Source organism: Ovis canadensis, chromosome 14, assembly GCF_042477335.2.
Source record: "Ovis canadensis isolate MfBH-ARS-UI-01 breed Bighorn chromosome 14, ARS-UI_OviCan_v2, whole genome shotgun sequence".
Lineage (NCBI taxonomy): Eukaryota > Metazoa > Chordata > Mammalia > Artiodactyla > Bovidae > Ovis > Ovis canadensis.
In genome coordinates, this window is record NC_091258.1 from 26,545,648 (window position 1) to 26,565,751 (window position 20,104).

The 20,104-nt window shown below is 51.7% G+C and overlaps 1 protein-coding gene across 7 annotated transcripts in view; it reads right to left on the reverse strand.

Moving 5' to 3' along the window:
* Positions 1–886: 886 nt before the first annotated feature.
* Positions 887–20,104, reverse strand: part of CA5A (carbonic anhydrase 5A) — a 28,816-nt gene continuing 9,598 nt past the window's right edge. The window contains exons 3-8 of one of the 7 annotated variants that reach the window (XM_069549690.1): positions 13,601–13,719; positions 10,587–10,682; positions 10,395–10,457; positions 6,124–6,279; positions 3,458–3,624; positions 887–1,533 (exon numbers count right to left, since the gene is read on the reverse strand). In XM_069549690.1, coding sequence (XP_069405791.1) covers positions 3,481–3,624; positions 6,124–6,279; positions 10,395–10,457; positions 10,587–10,682; positions 13,601–13,719 — 578 coding nt within the window. In that variant the 3' untranslated portion in view covers positions 887–1,533; positions 3,458–3,480. Of the gene's footprint in view, positions 1,534–3,365; positions 3,625–4,219; positions 4,641–6,123; positions 6,280–10,394; positions 10,458–10,586; positions 10,683–13,600; positions 13,720–20,104 lie in introns of those variants that run through there. The other 6 variants (XM_069549695.1, XM_069549692.1, XM_069549693.1 and 3 more) reach the window with 6 other exon arrangements.

The following is a 20,104-nucleotide window of genomic DNA, read 5'->3' on the forward strand; positions in this document are numbered from 1 at the left end:
AGCCCACATCCCAGCACTTCTGACCCTGCCCTGCGCCACCACCTGCTCCTGAAAGAGCCTCGGAAACCTCAGCTGCCGAGGGGACAGCACAGTGTTTCCTGTAAATGGGATGCAACATACACCCTGAGGGTGTGTTTACAAATGCACAAACCTGTTCACATCAAGTCCAGCATGCTGGCCGCTGGCCTCTCACATGTGATGTTTCAATTCTCATTGATTAAATGTATGTACAATTAAAATTCAGTCCCTTGGGACTTCCCTGGTGGTACAGTGGTTAAGAATCTGCCTGCCAATGCAGAGAAACAAGGGTTCGATCCCTGGCCTGGGAAGATCCCACATGCTATGGGGCAACTAAGCCCATGAGCCACAACTACTGAGCCTGCGCTCTGGAGTCCGAGAGCCACGCCGAGAGAAGCCACCACAAGGAGAAGGCTGAATGCTGCAACTAGAGAGCAGCCCCGTTTACAGCAACTAGAGAAAAGCCCAAACACAGCAACGAAGACCCAGCACAGCCAAAAAGAATCAGTCCGCAACCACACAGAACACATTCTAAGCACTCAGTGGCTACTTGTATCCAAGGGTTTCCCTGGAGGATGGTAGAGCTCTGAAACACTGCACAATCAGAGAGCGTGTCCACATTTTGGTCCCATGACCTGTGGACGTGTGGCCTTAACCAGCAGAGGGACTCCATGGGTATGACTGAGCTAAGCATCTCCAGGCGGGAATGATCCTGGCATCTGGATGGGTCCAGTGTCCCCACAGGGCCCTTACAAGAGGCGGGCAGGAGGGCCCTGATCTGTGGAACTTGTTCTGGCGACCATAGGAAACTCTCCTGATGGGCTAGAGACTCAAGAATGGCTACAGTTTCCCAAAAGACAAGAAACAATTTGGAGTCCAAACCAAACTTTAAAATATCCCCTTCCCTGCTAGATACCGTAGGTCTGCAGCCTTGGAGTCACCCAACACCCAATGCTTGGCACAGCCAAGGCAGCTGCACTCAAGCCTGTCACCAATGCACCCAAACTGTCCTGTTTTGTGCTGAAAAGTGACCGTGTCCCACATAAACTGGCGGTAAGCTTGCTGCGCTGCCTTTGCTCGGCACTGACATTTGATGGGCGCTGACGAGCAGCTGCACTTTTTCAGGAAAAATGTGTATAAGGAAGTTCAGGATTGTTTTCTCTGTAGTGGGTGCCAGAACACGGAATAGCCCACGGCCAGACTATAAATTGTTGACACTGTAGGAAGTTCTGTGATTGGGGAAAAAACCCTGAACCTCCGCCAAAACAAACCACATCCATAATACAGGTTCTCCTTGATCTTAGAGGCTATTCATGGACTGTGATGAGTCTATTTATTCTTTATCTGCCCAGATGAAACGGAGGGTATCACTGCACCTTGCTAGGTGGATGAATGTTTGCCTTCTTGTCTGGGCTGTTCTTCAGTGTTCACCTGAGAGTCAGGTAAAGCTGGAAGATGACACGATGAAGTTTTTTTGTGGAGTTTCATCTCTACCAGAGGGGAATGTGTGCGATGCTACAAAAAATAAAAATACCATTATCAGCTAGGATATTCAGTTCAGTTCAGCCGCTCAGTCGTGCTAGGATATTATTCAGGCTTAAAAAGGGAGGAAATTCCCACACCTGCCACCATATGATGAATCTTGAAGACATGATGCTCAGTGAAATAAGACACAAAAAGACAAACATTGCATGATTCCATTTATCTTTGGCTCATATAGCAGTCAAATTCTTATCAACAGGGGACTTCCCTGGTGCTCCAGTGGCTCTGCTGCCAGTGCAGGGGGCCCGGGTTCGAACCCTGGGCAGGGAACTAGACCCCATACGCCACAGCTAAGAGTTCCCAGGCTGCAACCAAAGGTCCCGTGTGCCACAACCAGGACCTGGCGCAGGCAGATACATTAGTAAATTAGTAAATAAATTAAGAAGGTGAGAAAGTTCTGGAGGCCGACCGCAGTGATGGCTGCACAACTGTGAACGCACCAGCCCACCGAGCTGTGCGCTAAAGGGTGGTTAGGATGGTAACATTATGCTATGTGGATTTTACCACAGTTAAAAAAAAAAACCCACAGTGAAAAATCACAACACACCCCGCAGAACGGCCACAATTGAATGGCGACACGTCCCAAGCAGACACTTTGTCAAACTCCTTTTGGCTTTGAAGATGGGTGAGGGGCTGCCAGCCAAGGAAGCAGAGGCCTCTGGAAGCTGGAAAACGGCGGAGGTGGCTAGAGACTCTGGAGCAGCCAGCCCTACCTTCAGCTGGGCTTCTGGCCTCCAGACTCTGACTCAGTACGTTTCTGTTGTTGCAGGTTTTAAGCCCCCCCGCCCCGCCCCGCCCGCCAGCGCACTTTGTGACCCTAATGGGCTGAATTGCGTCCCCTGCATTCACATGTTGAGGCCCTAAGTCCTCGCCCTTCCAGACCGCCAGCCCTTGGCAACACAGAGCCCGGGACTAACGTCCCTCCTTCCCAATTCCAAGTTCCTGGTGTGTTGGTGTCCTGGGGCTGCTGTGACTCATGATGTGGCTGGGGACAAACAAGCTGTGGGTGTGGGGTACTTAAGGGGTTTCTAGGAGGTACTTAAGCTTAAGTGAGGTCCTACAGGTAGGGTCCTAACCTGGTAAGGTTGGTGGCCTTATAAGAAGGGGAAGAAGGATTTCCCTGGTGGTCCAGCAGTTAAGACTCCACACTCCCAATTCAAGGGGCCTGGGTTCGATCCCCAGTCAGGGAACTAGATCCCACATGCCATAACTAAGGGTTCACACGCCACAACCAAAGATCCTGAGTGCCACAACTAAGACCTGGCACAGCCAAATAAATAAACAAAGAAAATAAATATTTAAAAAAGAATAAGGGGAAGAGAGAGAATTCTCTTGGTGTGCATACACCAAAAAAAACCCACCCAAGGACACAACAAGAAGCCAAGAGAGACCCTTTTAGAACCCAGCCAAGCTGGCACTTGACCTTGGACTTCCAGTCTCAGCACTGTGGGAAGAAAGGCAGGCCCTGCTGGGTACCCCGCACCCACAGCGTGTTGGTCACTGGTTGCATCATCGGTCAGCCCAGGACACTGGCACACTAGGAACTTGGAATTGGGAAGGAAGGACATCAGTCCCGGGCTCTGTGTTGCCAAGTGCTGGCTGTCTGGAAAGAAGACACTGTGGACCTAAGAGAGGGCAGGGTGTATGACCTCGGTCAGTGGGGCTGGCAGAGCCCCTGAGGCCTGGGCACTGCTGAGAGTCCTCTGAGAGATCCCATGTCCCAGACTTCCATTCCCTGGGATGCTCAAGCTTCTTTGAAGCCATTTTTTCCCTTGCAACTGCCAAGTACCTTGATGGAAATCATAACCTTTTGCTTTCTTTTTAATTTCAAAGGTTACACACGATGGGACCATGAAGCCCAGGAAACAATACTTTCTCTTGTTAAAGTCAGTTCTACCTGTTAGCGTGGACAGAGTGAATTTAGAGTCTTGCTCCCTCGTGAGTGGCCTGGAAGGAGGAACGGACCTTCCGGTTCATCAGGGGCTGGAGTGGGCGGTAGTTGTTTACCATCGCCTTCTCTTCTTCACCAGGCACAGAAAACAGAAGCGAGCGAAACGCGGCCAGCTGGAAGGGAGGGTGTCGATGTAAAGTGGGGGCAGGCACGGGGTGAACCGGCCCCTGTGCCTGTCCCGTCTGGTGCAGGGCCCTCCCAGTCTGAGTTGGGGACGGCCCTGTATGATGAAAACAACGCGGCAGAACAGCAATGTCCTTTCAGGCTCTTTCCTGCCATCCAGCGGGTGCTCATATTGCCTCTACAGCCGCCCAACCCCACCCTGCATTTTTATGTGATACTCACCACCCTGCCTTGAAACTATCGACTGAGGTTGCTATTCTCCTGCTGGGCAGCGGCGTGCAGAGACTATGACCACTGCGCTGTGTCGCCTCCCCCCGCCCCCCACTTGCCCACCCTCTCCGTTGTAACATCTGACTCCTAATGGGTGTTTACCACACATCTGCTGAGTAACAGAGGGCTGTTGGTGAGGGTGGCCAGTTTCAACCATGTCTGTAACAGTTCTATTCTGTGGGAAGGTTGGTGATCTCACCTTTAATCTTTCAAAGCAAATAGCATCACCTCAGGAAGCCTGGTATGCTGCAGTCCATGGGGTCACAAAGAGTTGGACACAACTAAGCAACTGAACACACACACAACAGCATCTTCTCAAGGTTTTTTTTTTTTTTAATTTGGCTTCACTGGGTCTTGGCTGCGGCCTGCTGGATCTTTGATCTTTGTTGCGGCATGCAGGATCTTTAGTTGTAGCGTGTGGGATTGAGTTCCCTGAACAGGGATTGAACCCTGACGCCCTGCATTGGGAGTGTGGAGTCTCGGTCACTGGACCACCAGGGAAGTCCCATCTCATGACTTTTAAATAAGAGGATGTTTTACAGAAGCAAAAGGCTGGAAGGACATCCAAGTGCTCATCGAGAGCCCTCAGGAAGTGCATAGCTGAAACCAAGGTGGTGAATGCTGCTGTGATCGATTATAAATGTCTGTCCCGGGCAGAGGCTGGGCAGAGGAGCATGTCTGTTGCACAGTTGTCATCTCGGAACTCTGCTCTGGATAGACAGACTTTCTCCAGATTCTGGACATTCCCGGAGAAAAAGATACTTCAACTTAAAAAAAGTATATGAGTAATATCTACTGCTTCAGACTGTAAAGAACTCGCCTGCCAGTGCAGGAGACCAGAGTTTGATCCCAGGGTTGGGAAGATCCCCATGGAGGAGGGAATGGGTACCCACTCCAGTATTTTTGCCTGGAAAATTTTATGGAGAGCTTGGTGGGCTACAGTCCATGGGGTCACAAAGAGTCAGACATGACTGAGCAACTAACACACACACACATATACCCAGACACACAATATTTAATACAGGAAGAGAAAGAAAATAAGAACCACGGCAGACCTGTGACCCTGGGATAACCAGGGTTAGCTTTTTGGTGCACCTCTGTGTGACAGCTTAGGGCATCACTCAGCAAGTAGGTACTCGCCTCCTCCCTGCCCCTCTGGCCTTGGCCTGGCCATCATAACTTGCTTTCATCAACAGGATAGGAGCAGTTGTGACGCAAGCAGAGGCCATAAATGTGCCTGTGTGAGCTGGCCTTTCTTTTCATTGCTATCTTGTGCCATGAGAAGCAGCCCTGGGTGGCCACTGGTCTAAGAACCGTGAGAGACACGGCCTGACCCAACGCCCAACTTCAGCTAAAACAGTGTCCTAGGTCCCAAATATCTGTGAGTAGGGAAAAATAAATGCTGTTTAAGCTGTTGAGATTGGGGGTGGTTTGTTACATGGCATTTTGCAGCAATAGCTGACTGATCTGACCCCTCTGGAATTTTCTCTGGCCGTTTATATTCTATAACTTCTTATCACAATGTGAGTTCTTACTGTTCTGTCAGCCAAAGAAGTGGGACAGACCCTTATCCTCCTCTTTTCCTGCAGTGACCCTACTTCTTTCACAGCTCTCCAGCACTCATCTATGACACCCCTTTATTGCCTAATTTACTCATCTGCAAATACCCACAGAGGTCCCTGAATGAGCAAGGACTCATGTCCCAATGATAATATCACTTCTGTTCTGTAAAGCTGCTTTACCCCAGTGGAGACCAAGGAGCAGGTGCCGGCCTTGCCCCAGCGACTATCATCCGGGAAGCCCGCCACACCTGAGGCTGACCACTATGATTAGAAGGTGCTCAGCGCAACTGTCTGTCCCCGCCTCTGTTCCCCTTCGTCCACCGCCCTCTGCCCCCTTCTCATCTCTGTCTATTTCCCTTCGTCTCTGTCTCTCTTTCTCTCTCCTCTGTCTGTCTCTCGCCCTTCTCTGTCTCTGTCTCTATCTCCATCTCCCTCTCACACACCAGTATCTCTAGATCAGGAGAAGAGCTGCAATACTGGGAACTTCTGTTCAACCCCCCGAGCTCCTATTTCAACTGGAAATTGTTTTTGTGAAGGAACATCAAAAATGCACCAAAGCATGAAACCCCACAATGCTCGCTCACACTGTCTCGGTGAAACTGCCCAAACAGAGGGATCCCCATGAAGCCCCACGCGCCGGATACAGGTGCCACTCACCTGGTCCTGAGCCACCTCGATGGGCTTCTTGTGGATGATCCAGGTGACCGACTCGGACAGTGGCGGCGTGGTCAGGGAGCCCGGGTACGTCCAGTAGTCCCGGCAGGCAGGCAGCAGGCAGGAGGGCTGGAAGGGGCCCAGGGCTGCTCGCGCGTCCTGGGGGAGGAGACCGTGCGCTGTCAGGTGGGTGGAGGAGGCCAGAAAGGGGGCACCGCGCTAGGCTTCATCTCAGTGACTGGCCTGGAGCAGAGCGCATCCCTGGGATAAAGGCCATGGCCGCGGCGCCACATTTGGAAACTGTAACAAGAGGACATGGCCTTCCGCATTGAGCAGGGTTGTCCACGCAGGTTTGCCTGTTTTCTTTTAAAGCTACTCATGTTTCCTACACCTTGGCTGTGAAAACATCACAGTCTTCAAGGCTGATGTCAAATAACATGCACAACACAAAATGTGCCATTTTAGCCATTTAAAACACACAGTTCAGCAGGGTTAAGTACCTTCACCTTGTTGTGCAACCATCACACCATCACCTGTGGAAGGTTTTCAGCATTTCAGACTGAAACTCTGTCCCCACCATACACTAGCTCTCCTCCCCTCTCCAGCTCTCCTCCCCTCCCCCAGCTCTCCTCCCCTCTCCAGCTCTCCTCTCCTCCCCCAGCTCTCCTCCCCTCCTCCAGCTCTCCTCCCCTCCCCCAGCTCTCCTCCCCTCCCCAGCTCTCCTCTCCTCCCCCAGCTCTCCTCCCCTCTCCAGCTCTCCTCTCCTCCCCCAGCTCTCCTCCCCTCTCCAGCTCTCCTCTCCTCCCCCAGCTCTCCTCCCCTCTCCAGCTCTCCTCTCCTCCCCCAGCTCTCCTCCCCTCTCCAGCTCTCCTCTCCTCCCCCAGCTCTCCTCCCCTCTCCAGCTCTCCTCTCCTCCCCCAGCTCTCCTCCCCTCCTCCAGCTCTCCTCCCCTCCCCCAGCTCTCCTCCCCTCCCCAGCTCTCCTCCCCTCCCCCAGCTCTCCTCCCCTCCCCCAGCTCTCCTCCCCTCCCCAGCTCTCCTCCCCTCCCCCAGCTCTCCTCCCCTCCCCAGCTCTCCTCCCCTCCCCAGCTCTCCTCCCCTCCCCCAGCTCTCCTCCCCTCCCCCAGCTCTCTTCCCCTCCCCCAGCTCTCCTCCCCTCCCCCAGCTCTCCTCCCCTCTCCAGCTCTCCTCTCCTCCCCCAGCCCCTTGCACTCATCATCTACTTTCTGTCTCTATGAATGTGACTCCTCTAGGGATCTTGTATAGATGGAATAATATGGGATTTGTCCTTTCGTTATTGGCTTATCTTACTCATTACAATGTCCTCTAGGACCATCTGTGTTGAGGCCTGTGTCAGAATCCCACCTCCTCTTAAAAATATTTGTTTATTTTTTAATTTAACTGCACCAGATGCTGGATCTTTAGTTGTGGCATGCAAATTCTTTGTTGTAGCATGCGGGATCCAGTTCCCCGACCAGGGATCAAACTTGGGCCCCCTGCTTTGGGAGCTTGAAGTCCTAACTCCCGGACCACCAGGGAAGTCCCAGAATTTCCCACTTTTTACTGCCAAGTAATATTCCACTGTGCCGATGGACCATGTTCTGTGTGTCCATCATCACTAACTGACACTCGGGGTGCTTCCACATCTGTGCTGTTAATAAAGCTGCTATAAACACAAGTGTGCAAATATCTCTTCAAGTCCCTGCTTTTAATGACTCGAGGATATACCAGAAGTAGAAATGTGGGACCCCATGGTAACTCCATGTTTAGATTTTTCAGGGACCACTAGACTGTTTTCTGTAGTGGCTACACCAGAAAATATCACACTTTTGAGACCTCTGATCCTCTCTTTAAAGCAGCCCTCCCTGACGACAGTCATGCAATCACACACGTGCAGGAGGCCACGCTGCTCTGGCCGGATTCCCTGATGCGTATCAGGATTTTCCTTCTCTTCACGGTGGCGGTGGGGGGCTTTGATGGACCAGGACAGCCTAGTGCTCCAGGCTGCTCTGTCAGCTCATGCCATGCTTGGGAGCCCCGTGTTCAGAATTCACATTGGCTTGCTGTCCATGCTCTAGAAAGGACAGAAACTTGTCTCCAGGTTCCTAGTGACTGGAGGGATTCCATGTCACTTGCCCACTCAGCTATTTGACGAGCACCCACGGTAAACCTGTCTTAGCTGCTGGGGCTACCGGAGCACACAGGGTGGACCCACTCCTTGCCGTTGTGGAACGCACTTCTAACGGAGGAAAGCGACAGCAGATGGCTTGTAACCAGTGTCTAGTCAACGACTTTAAAGGGCGTCACGGAAACGACATTCCCGTAGTGTGGTGCCCACCCATCTAAAGTGCACAGTCCTAAGGCTGCATGTTCACAGACATGTGAACCCTCAGCACAGTCAATTCTAGAACACATTCGTCAAAACAGAGCTCCAGAGAGAAACAGCCCCAGTAAAGACTCTTAAGCTGTCACGTCCCCTAACCTCCACCCCGCCACAGCCTCCCTGATCTGCCCCTTCTGGATGTTTCCTAGAGGTGGCATCGCATAACCTGGGGAGTTCTGCATCCAGCTTCTTTCGCTCAGAATGACGTGTTTGAAGTCCATCCCCGTTGCAGCTGGTGTCAGCGCTTCATTCCTTTACCTGGCTGAGCAATATTCCCCCATATGTTCTACTCAGTTCTTAAAGGGCACAGGCCACATATGCACACAGGACAAGATGCAGAAAGTCCTACCAGCAGGTGTGGGGGGAAAGACAAAGCCCCTCAGACCTCCTCTCCCTAGACCCTGGTCCCAAGGTGCTGACCTGTCCGATGGCCTCTGAGGCGCTCACCTTGGATTTCCAGAACCAGCCTTTATGTCTGTTTCACTGATTAAGACAGAAAAGACCTTTCCAAAGCCATGTGACCAAACAGCGGCAGGACTCAGGTGCTACAGGAGGCCTGCCCCGTCCCTCAGAGCTGGACCTCACGGAGGTGACCCCTACTGCCACCAGTGTGCAAAGTCCACCCAGACGCTGGGGAACCAGGAGGGAGTGCGGACTGACAGATGACTCAAGCTGTCACTCTCCTGACCCACGAGGCATAGACCCTTGACCTCCAAGGCGGGGCATTTCTCTCCTAAGCTTCTAAATCTCATTTTTCAGCTGAGGCCCTGGGACAAGCATCAGGACCAGAACTGGACTGGCAGCTTCCTCCCTCACCCCCTCTGGCACCTTTTCGCCTGTGTGTTTGCCCAGAGCCTTTGGAGAAGCGCGGTCCCCTTAGTACACAGCACCGCACAGCAGCTCTTTCTTTCCCACCAGGAGGCGGGCCCACGCCTCGGGGGTGGACGCTGCAGGGAACAGTCCAGGTTTGCTCTGGCTGCAGACCAGCAAGGAGGAGGCTCCCAGCACCTCGACCTTGCCGAGTTCCTGAGCTGGCACATGGGCAGCGGGGGAGCGAGCTGCTCTGGTCCCAGGAGCCCAACATCAAGGGGAGTGTGCCGCACAGATCAAACAGCCCCGAAAAGCATCTGAGGAAGGGCCGGTCCCCAGCTCCCCTCTGGAGTCACTCTGGCCATTGTCAAGACACGTCAGAGCCCCATCCGTCCCCACGGCCAAGGACCATGTGGTGACTCCTTCCCTCTCTGAATTCTTTTGTTCGGCACTGAACAAATAAACTGCAGGTTGTATAGGAATTTCCATTTCTCCATCAAAGTCCTCTCTCAGCTGGTACCTTGCTGGCCGTGCTGTCTGTTGGGCTGTGTTGGGTCCGGATGGGACCCCCTCACCCCACCTCCCTCTTCTCCCAGGATGGGGCTGACCCTAAGGAGGCCAGGTGGCTTGCTGGTGGACATTCTTAAATGGCCATAGTTGGGAATTCATTTCAATTGGTTTTAAAACTAACATTATCACTTGGTTGAGGTTGTTGCCTGGGACAAGACTAAAAATTTTGAAGTGGATTAATCTCATGAAAAATACTATATAACTAATAGAACTACTGGCGGCAGATGAGGCAAAAATCTTCAAGATTGATGCCTGAGTGGCTGAGTATTGGGATACCCTGTTACACCCAATGGGGAGGACTTGGGAATAACAGGAACAGGTTCAAGTGGGTGAGCCAGCTGGAGACAGCTGGCATCAGCCCCAGGGAGCCCCAGGTTCAGGACCGGACTGACTCCCTCAGTACTGCTCCTCTCTCCCAACTAGTTTGTTTATTTGTTTTTCTTTGCAAAGGAGCCATTACTCTAAGCAATTTTGCTCTTTTGGTTATGCTGATTTCAAAGTACTCAGCTTACCTTGTGCTTTATGTCCGGCAAGACTGCCACCAGCTCCTGCAGCTCCTTGTGGCGGGCCCCCAGCTGCACAGCGTGGCACGAGGAGTGGTCACATGACAGGGCCGGGGACAGTGTGACAAGCACATGTCATCCTAAGGAGACCATGCCTAGAAAGCAGGTCTCACTAGGATAGATGCGCCCCGACCCACTTACCTTTAAAAATACGCCTACCACGGCCAAGCCGTCCGCTCCCGTCACGGCATCTGTGTAGTTCTGGTATTTCACAGCGTTCCAGTGAACCAAATGCAGCTGGAGCCCAGAAGGAGAGAGTTCCCCGTCACCAGGTAGCAGAGGCCAGAGGCGAATCCTCGCTCCTCTCTGTGCGGCTGTTGTGAGTTCACGGCTGCAGGCCGGGTCGCCCAGCCTGTGCATGTGCGTGCATGGGTGCTAAGCCGCTTTAGTCATGTCCGACTCTTTGCAACTCTGTGGACTGTAGCCCACCAGGCTCCTCTGTCTATGGGCTTCTCCAGGCAAGAATACTGGAGTGCGTTGCCATGCCCTCCACCAGGGGATCTTCCCCACCCAGGGATCAAACCCGTGTCTCTTACGTCTCCTGTAAGAGGGTTCTTTACCACTAGTGTCACCTCGCCCAGACCAGGCTCACTCAAACCCCGGAAAGCAGAGCCTTAGTTCTCAGGGGGAAAGAAAGGAGGCTCACTTTAACTCTGTCAAACACACACGGGTGGTTGGGTTATTTGCTACCACTCAGATAGCTCAGGCTTCCCTGGTGGCTCAGATGGTAAAGAATCTGCCTACAATGTGGGAGACCTGGGTTCGACCCCTGGTTTGGGGAGATCCCCTGGAGGAGGGCATGGCGGCCCACTCCAGTACTCTTGCCTGGAGAATCCCATGGACAGAGGAGCCTGGTGGGCTACAGTCCATGGGGTGGCAGAGAGTCCGACACGACTGAGCAACTAAGCACACGCACACACGGACAGCCTTGAACCAGGGCTGCCAGATCACACAGAGGACTCTCAGTTGAATCTGAGTTTCGGATAAATGCAGGATAATTTTAAATGTGAGTACACCACCCAAATGGCACTTTTTCTGTCACCCTCTCCTGAATTCCTTATTCTTCACACCTTCCACTGGTTTTCCTAAGTCTGAACTCAGCATCACAGCTGGCCAGATGATAGCGATTTAAATCAGCAGGGAGTGGCTGGGGGAATGGGCGCACCTGGGGCGCTGGTGAGCAGGAGGCAGAGCCAGGACCCCTGGGCTCTGCGTGATGGAACCAGGACGGGGCCTGTTAGCATTTCCTGCTGCAGCGTATGCGGTGGTGGAGGCCTCTCTGAACCCTGACCCAGGCCTTGAGACCATGAGGACTTGGCCCAGAGAGGCCTCCAGCCTCTCATGCTCGGCAAGACCCTCCCCCAGTCGGCTGATGGACTCGAGGACGTGGGGGGCCCTGCTGGGGTGCTGGGCCCAGGTGGCACCTCACTGCCAACAAGTCCCATTGTTCCTGACCACACAAACTGGGGACCATGAGGGTGGCGTGGGTTCCCTCTGTCCTCCCATGTCTCACCTGGAACTCCCTACCCACTGTCCTGCAGGGTCTTCCAGAAATAGAAGAAATCTCGGGGCCCCGCCCAGAGCCTACCTCCTTCTTAGACCCTGCTGTAGGGGGCTGGCCTTGCCTTCCAAACCCCATAGGAAATGGCCTGTTCCAACCGGGGCCAGTGGCATGGCCAGCACGGCCTCACAGCCCCTGCCCACCTGACACAGGGACAGTCAGGCTCTGGTGGGTCCCAAGCTCTGATCTGGTTCCTGCTGCTGCTGCTAAGTCGCTTCAGTCGTGTCCGACTCTATGTGACCCCACAGATGGCAGCCCACCAGGCTCCCCTCGTCCCTGGGATTCTCCAGGCAAGAACACTGGAGTGGGTTGCCATTTCCTTCTCCAATGCATGAAAGTGAAAAGTGAAAGTGAAGTCGCTCAGTCGTGTCCGACTCATAGATAAGCCCATTGCAGCAAATTCCTCTGTTGAAATAGCTGCTCATTGAAGACCAAGGAGCAGGAACACAGTTATTAAGAGGAACGTGGCTTGCTGAAAGCAGGTGTGTTACAAGCCGCTATTCCTTCATTTTTGTTATATTTGTAAAAATGTGTGCAGTTTTGAAAGTGAAAGTGAAGTCGATCAGTCATGTCCGACTCTTTGCAACCCCGTGGACTGTAGCCTACCAGGCTTCTCAGTCCATGGGATTTTCCAGGCAAGAGTACTGGAGTGCGTTGCCATTTCCTTCTCCAGGGGATCTTCCCGACCCAGGGATTGAACACGGGTTTCCCACATTGTAGGCAGACACTTTACCCTCTGAGCCGCCAGGGAAGTTGTAACAACCACTAACTGTTTGAGCAATAATGTCACTTCCTAATTGTCAACTGTCCCCAGAGGCCACCTCTGGCTGTGTGATCACAGCAATGTTTAGGTTTTGGTCTGACTGGACTCTGGTTCTATAGTATTACTTCCATAACGATGGCGACAGAGACAGTCCAGAACTTGAAATGCATCAGAAAGCCAGGTGGTTGGTGGGTGGATGGGGGTGAAATAGAGTGAACACGGCAAATATCAACACAGGATCTATATGGCAAGCGCCCTTACAGGTTCTCACTGTGCAGTTTTTTTTTTTTTTGAGGGGGTAAGTTGGAAAAATTTCATAATAAAATATTGGGGGGCATCTATAAGGCCCCACTTACCACCTCAAACTCAATTCCTGACCTTTGTCTCTGCTCCTTTGCTTTACTGACTCCCATTTTGGAATATCCCAAATATCACTTTGTTTTAAGGAGGTAATTTCTATTGTAAAGATTTTCTATTCTCAGTAAAAGGCCTCGAATGCCTCTAAGGACAGGTAGCTTGTCCCCAGTGGACCAGCCTCAAGCGAGGCTGAGCTAAGGGCACAGACTGTCTCCTGAAACCCAGCCTTCTGACTCTGGCAAGTTACAGTGCCACTCAGAACCCCAGTCTCTTCCTTCACTCAGTGAAAGTGCTAACGTTACTCGCCCCTTAAGGATAGTCCTGAGAGTGAATGGAGGGGGTGGCCAATGGTTCTGGCTTGAGTATTGAGTTCCATGTCCCAGGAAATCCTTTCTGAGCAACCAGGATGCTTGGTCACTTGACCTCAGGTGACCGAGGGCCTCGGGAAGCCCCCACATATTAGCTGCTACGAACCTCTGCGGGGTACACGTGATCGTCCACCGTGTGCTCTGAGCCCCACTCATTCACTGCTCCCCAGTGGAAGTGGAACTGCTTTAGTCTGTAGTGGTTTTCCAAGGGGCCACCGCTGATTCCTGGAAAGTGAAGCCATGGACATGGTGTTAGTCTGCTTGTCAGACTGTGGAGCTGCTGTGACCCCGACGACACTGAGGTCACACTCTGTCACTCTTGAGAGATCCGTGTTGCTGAAACCCCAAGCTGAAAGGTGGAAGCTTGTCTGTCCCAAGTCACCTGGCCCCGGTGGGCCCCAGTGACTCATGGGGAACCCGGGAGAGATGCAGAGTCCGGAGCTGCCACCAGATGGCAGTCAGGCAGGCAGCAGGAAGGCAAGAAAAACCGTTTCTGAGATGCGTGCCAGTCCTGTAAGACTTTTCAACTTGCCTTTAGTTAAAAAAGAGAGACAGAGAGAGATGTCTTTTGAATGAAAGAATGGCAGACAGAATTCTATCACCAAATAATTTCATAAGCTAATATGCAATGAGCAAGATGTTTAAATACACAAATTCTGAGCTACAAGGCGCTACTTTCCCACCAGGGCTGATCTCCAGGCAGCCCTTGCTCGGTCCAGCCTCACCAGATGACCACTGTCTAAGTCACTCCAGATCCCCGGAGAGCCTCCCCAAGAGCTGTGATCGTGACGCACGGGGGCTCATCCCTGAACTGTGGGCCCCAGAGGTCCAGGGCCGGGGCTGGGAGCCTGCATTTGAACGAGCTCACGGGGGTGGGGCAGGGCTCAGATGCACAGGGTTTAGCCCGTCTCCAGCTGCGCTTTCCTAACAGAGCTCCACCACCAAGTGCAAGAATGTAATGGTAACTGCTGGACATCCCACCCGTGTTTGAGGTGAGTGCCCTGGGACGCTGGGATCCTAGGATGAGTCTGGAAGACACTGGCAGAGTGTGGGGTGGGGGTGAGGGGTTGCTGGTATCAGCTCCTCCATGCAGCAAAAGCAGGGAAAATATTTAGTGACGCAACAGATGCTATTGCAAGTTTCAGATACTACTGGGCTCAGGGTGCTTTCTGAATGCTTTTGCCTCTGAAGGTGTTGGTAGCAGAAGGCACTGAACCATGAACCAGACAACAGACTCAGCCCACGATTCTGCGCTTGATCTGCGCTCACTTGAAAGTGAGCACGCAGCTCCAGGACATTGCTATGGGCACCTCGTCATGAGAGTCCATGACTTCATTCTCCTGAACACACACATTCTATCTCACTTTAAATGCACACAGAGAAGGAACTCTTTGCTCCACAAGTTATTATGTAAAAACACAGTAAATCATGAAGCCTGAGTCAGCGGGTCAGGAGAAGCCTTTCTATAGGCAGGGAACCTCCTTGTTGGGATCAGATTACAAGACTTTACTGGGTTTTCTGTGGCTGGAAATACAAAGGGGTGGTGTTCTCTTTCAAGGAGTCAGGATACTTGAGCTGACCGGCTTCTGTAGTTTTGCACAGTTTTTGTTTTTTTGGCTGCACCTCTTGGCTTGTAGGATCCTAGTTCCCTGACCAGGGATCGAACCCATGCCCCCTGCAGTGGAAGCTCAGAGTCTTAACCACTGGACCACCAGGAAAGTTCCTTGTGTAGTTTTTCAATTTATTAGGAGAGGTCAAAGAGGTTTCCGGTTATCCTGGTGACGAGAGGTAGGATTCAACATCAGGTCTGAACCCAAACCCAGGCCTTGGGCACAAAACATCACCTAAGGAAATTACGCCAATACCGGTGGTGGGACTTTTGTGCCATTTCTGATGGCAGGGGAGGTGGCAGCCCTGGCCAGCAGACACGTGGGGTCACCAAAAGGCACTAACCCGTGCATGTGCCGTGTGACCTTGACCAAGTTGCTCAGCCTCTTGGAGCCTCAGCTGTTCCACCTGTGAGAAGAGCAGTGTTGGCAGGATGGCCTCTTTATGTGCAGTCATCAGATGGTGACAACAATGATGCCAGCAACCACACACCGTGCCACCTTTCAGGGACTTGGCCTCTTCACTGATTAAAGAAGAAAAGATTCCTAGCTAGGTGGTCCTGGTGGTCCCTTCCAGCTTAAGCATCTGAGAACTCTGGAGACACCACGTAAGTTCTCCAGAGAGAGCGACACCAACTATACGAGGCACAAACCCACCATGAGCTGGCACTGGCTAGACCGGCCAAAACTAACCTTGTAGAAAACTCCCTGCATGCTGGTGGTCACCAGCAGACAGTGGGGAGTGGGAAGGGGGCTGGGCATGGGCATCACCCCCTCCTCTGGCAGGTGAGGACTTTCCCAAGGTCGTCCTCCAGCCAGGCCTGGACCAGGGCCCAGGGCCCACGGCCCACGGCTGCTCCCCACCCCATGCCCCACTTGCTCCCCTTCCTTCCGCATCCAGCTGCCCACAGAACCCTCCAAGGCTAGCCTCTCACAAGGGGCCTCCCTCCTGCCTGCTTCCCAAAGAGGCGGCCACTTAAGGAAGAGACTGGACGGAGGTCAGCTTTGGAATCCGGGCCACAGCGAAGACGAGCTCCTGTCGGCGGCGGGGCCTCTCCTCCCCGACACCTGGTCATCTGTCAGTGGGCGGTGGCCACCTCTGGCTGGGACCAAGCACACCCCGTGGCTGCTGCCCATTGCCAGCTCTGCGACCTGCAGGTGCGGGTTGGGAGCAGAGCACCGTGTGAGGAGCGTTGGTGCTGGGCTGGGCTGCAGCGGCGCCCTGTGGCCGGCCGGTGGAGGTGCAGCGGGAGCCTGTAACTGCGATGCCTGTCGGCCTCCCTCCTTCACATGCATTTCAGCAGAGAAGCAGCACTGGCTGGTACAGGAGCTGCTCCGGTACAAGCTCGGGTGTCCCATTTCTACACCTCGAGCCTCTTCCTCCTCCTTCTCTGGAACCATGTCTGTAAAGGTAGATGGATGAGCAAAGACAGCTACGAGCCGGGCACCGGTGTCTTTACTTCAAAACCAGAGAACAGGGTCCTTTGTTGCAGTGGACGGGGGGTTGCACTGGGTCGGTGCTGGCACCATCACCTCCAAACGCAGTGATCTCGGTCCGGTTACCAAACTGCTCCTAGCCTCAGTCTCCACACCTGTAAAATGGGGAGGATCCTAGCAACTACTCCATAGGGATGCTGCAAGGATTAAACACAAACTTCTTAGCAGAATACCTGGTCTTCTGGAAGCACCAAAGGACACAGAGTAAGCAGCTACAGCACTCATCTCTGCGATGGGATGATGCGGCTGATTGAAGATAGGGTCCCGTCGGTTCTCAATGGTCAGCATCTCCTGTGTCCTGGCACTGCTCACCCCCACCTGTCAGGCCTGGTGGACAGCCAGCCCGTGCTCCAAGTGCCATTCACGGGTGAGTCAGCCTTTGCCGAATGCCTGCTATACACTAAGTATCGTGCACAGCCCCCACCTTCCCCAGTGACCGTCCCTCACAATGACCCTGCAAACAGCCACTGCTGGCCCAATTTCAAGATGAGAAAATTGAGACTCACAGGAGCCTAGTCACCTGCGCCAGGTCCACCAGCGACCCCAACCCAGGCCTGCTTGAAAGTCCAGCCCTTGGCTTTTGTAGAGGAGTTCAAGCTGAACATTTGTCCTTTCTTTAGCAAAATTAGGAACTCAGTTTAAAACAACTGGGTTGTTTTAAAACAACTGGCAGCCACCCTGGATAAAATAATCTTCAGTTCAGTTCAGTTCAGTCTCTCAGTCGTGTCCGACTCTTTGCGACTCCATGAATCGCAGCACGCCAGGCCTCCCTGTCCATCACCAACTCCCGGAGTTCACTCAGACTCACGTCCATTGAGTCTGTGATGCCATCCAGCCATCTCATCCTCTGTCGTCCCCTTCTCCTCCTGCCCCCAATCCCTCCCAGCATCAGAGTCTTTTCCAATGAGTCAACTCTTCGCATGAGGTGGCCAAAGTACTGGAGTTTCAGCTTTAGCATCATTCCCTCCAAAGAAATCCCAGGGCTGATCTCCTTCAGAATGGATTGGTTGGATCTCCTTGCAGTCCAAGGGACTCTAAGAGTCTTCTCCAACATCACAGTTCAAAACCATCAATTCTTTGGCACTCAGCCTTCTTCACAGTCCAACTCTCACATCCGTACATGACCACTGGGAAAACCATAGCCTTGACTAGACGGACCTTAGTCAGCAAAGTAATATCTCTGCTTTTGAATATGCTATCTAGGTTGGTCATAACTTTTCTTCCAAGGAGTAAGCATCTTTTAATTTCATGGCTGCAATCACCATCTGCAGTGATTTTGGAGCCCCCCAAAATAAAGTCTGACACTGTTTCCACTGTTTCCCCATCTGTTTCCCATGAAGTGATGGGACCGGATGCCATGATCTTCGTTTTCTGAATGTTGAGCTTTAAGCCAACTTTTTCACTCTCCACTTTCACTTTCATCAAGAGGCTTTTTAGCTCCTCTTCACTTTCTGCCATAAGGGTGGTGTCATCTGCATATCAGAGGTTATTGATATTTCTCCCAGCAATCTTGATTCCAGCTTGTGCTTCTTCCAGCCCAGTGTTTCTCATGATGTTCTCTGCATAGAAGTTAAATAAGCAGGGTGACAATATACAGCCTTGACGTACTCCTTTTCCTATTTGGAACCAGTCTGTTGTTGCATGTCCAGTTCTAACTGTTGCTTCCTGACCTGCATACAGATTTCTCAAGAGGCAGGTCAAGTGGTCTGGTATTCCCATCTCTTTCAGAATTTGCTACAGTTGATTGTGATCCACACAGTCAAAGGCTTTGGCATAGTCAATAAAGCAGAAGTAGATGTTTTTCTGGAACTCTCTTGCTTTTTCGATGATCCAGCAGATGTTGGCAGTTTGATCTTTGGTTCCTCTGCCTTTTCTAAAACCAGCTTGAACATCTGGAAGTTCACAGTTCAGGTATTGCTGAAGCCTGGCTTGGAGAATTTTGAGCATTACTTTACTAGCATGTGAGATGAGTGCAATTGTGCGGTAGTTTGAGCATTCTTTGGCATTGCCTTTCTTCGGGATTGGAATGAAAACTGACCTTTTCAGTCCTGTGGCCACTGCTGAGTTTTCCAAATTTGCTGGCATATTGAGTGCAGCACTTTGACAGCATCATCTTTCAGGATTTGAAACAGCTCAACTGGAATTCCATCACCTCCACTAGCTTTGTTCGTAGTGATGCTTTCTAAGGCCTACTTGACTTCACATTCCAGGATGTCTGGCTCTAGATGAGTGATCACACCATCGTGATTATCTTGGTCATGAAGATCTTTTTGTACAGTTCTTCTGTGTATTCTTGCCACCTCTTCTTAATATCTTCTGCTTCTGTTAGATCCATCCCATTTCTGTCCTTTATCGAGCCCATCTTTGCGTGAAATGTTCCCTTGGTATCTCTAATTTTCTTGAAGAGATCTTTAGTCTTTCCCATTCTGTTCTTTTCCTTTGCATTGATCACTGAAGAAGCCTTTCTTATCTCTTCTTGCTATTCTTTGGAACTCTGCATTCAGATGCTTATATCTTTCCTTTTCTCCTTTGTTTTTTGCCTCTCTTCTTTTCACAGCTATTTGTAAGGCCTCCTCAGACAGCCATTTTGCTTTTTTGCATTTCTTTTCCTTGGGGATGGTCTTGATCCCTGTCTCCTGTACAATGTCACAAACCTCATTCCATAGTTCATCAGGCACTCTATCTATCAGATCTAGGCCCTTAAATCTATGTCTCACTTCCACTGTATAATCATAAGGGATTTGATTTAGGTCATACCTGAATGGTCTAGCGGTTTTCCCTACTTTCTTCAATTTGAGTCTGAATTTGGTAATAAGGAGTTCATGATCTGAGCCACAGTCAGCTCCTGCTCTTGTTTTTGTTAACTGTATAGAGCTTCTCCATCTTTGGCTGCAAAGAATATAATCAATCTGATTTCAGTGTTCACCATCTGGTGATGTCCATGTGTAGAGTCTTCTCTTGTGTTGTTGGAAGAGGGTGTTTGCTATGACCAGTGCATTTTCTTGGGAAAATTCTATTAGTCTTTGCCCTTCTTCATTCCGCATTCCAAGGCCAAATTTGCCTGTTACTCCAGGTGTTTCTTGACTTCCTACTTTTGCATTCCCATCCCCTGTAATGAAAAGGACATCTTTTTTTGGGTGTTAGTTCTAAAAGGTCTTGTAGGTCTTCATAGAACTGTTCAACTTCAGCTTCTTCAGCGTTACTGGTTGGGGCATAGACTTGGATTACTGTGATATTGAATGGTTTGCCTTGGAAACCATAATAATAATAATAATAATAATCTTAGTGACTTTTCATAATGACAGTGTCAGAGTAACTCCCTTCAAGAAAACAGTTGAAAAGATGAGCCCGATCTGTGACAAGGGGGCTTTTAGTTTGCCAGCCCCAGACTCCACCAGCAGCGCCACTGTTCACAGACTGGAGGCCATGCATCCTCCGCCCACTCCCATCTTCTCCTCCCCCCTCCCCGCCCCCCGCAGGCTCCAGGTGCAGGTGCTCAACACACA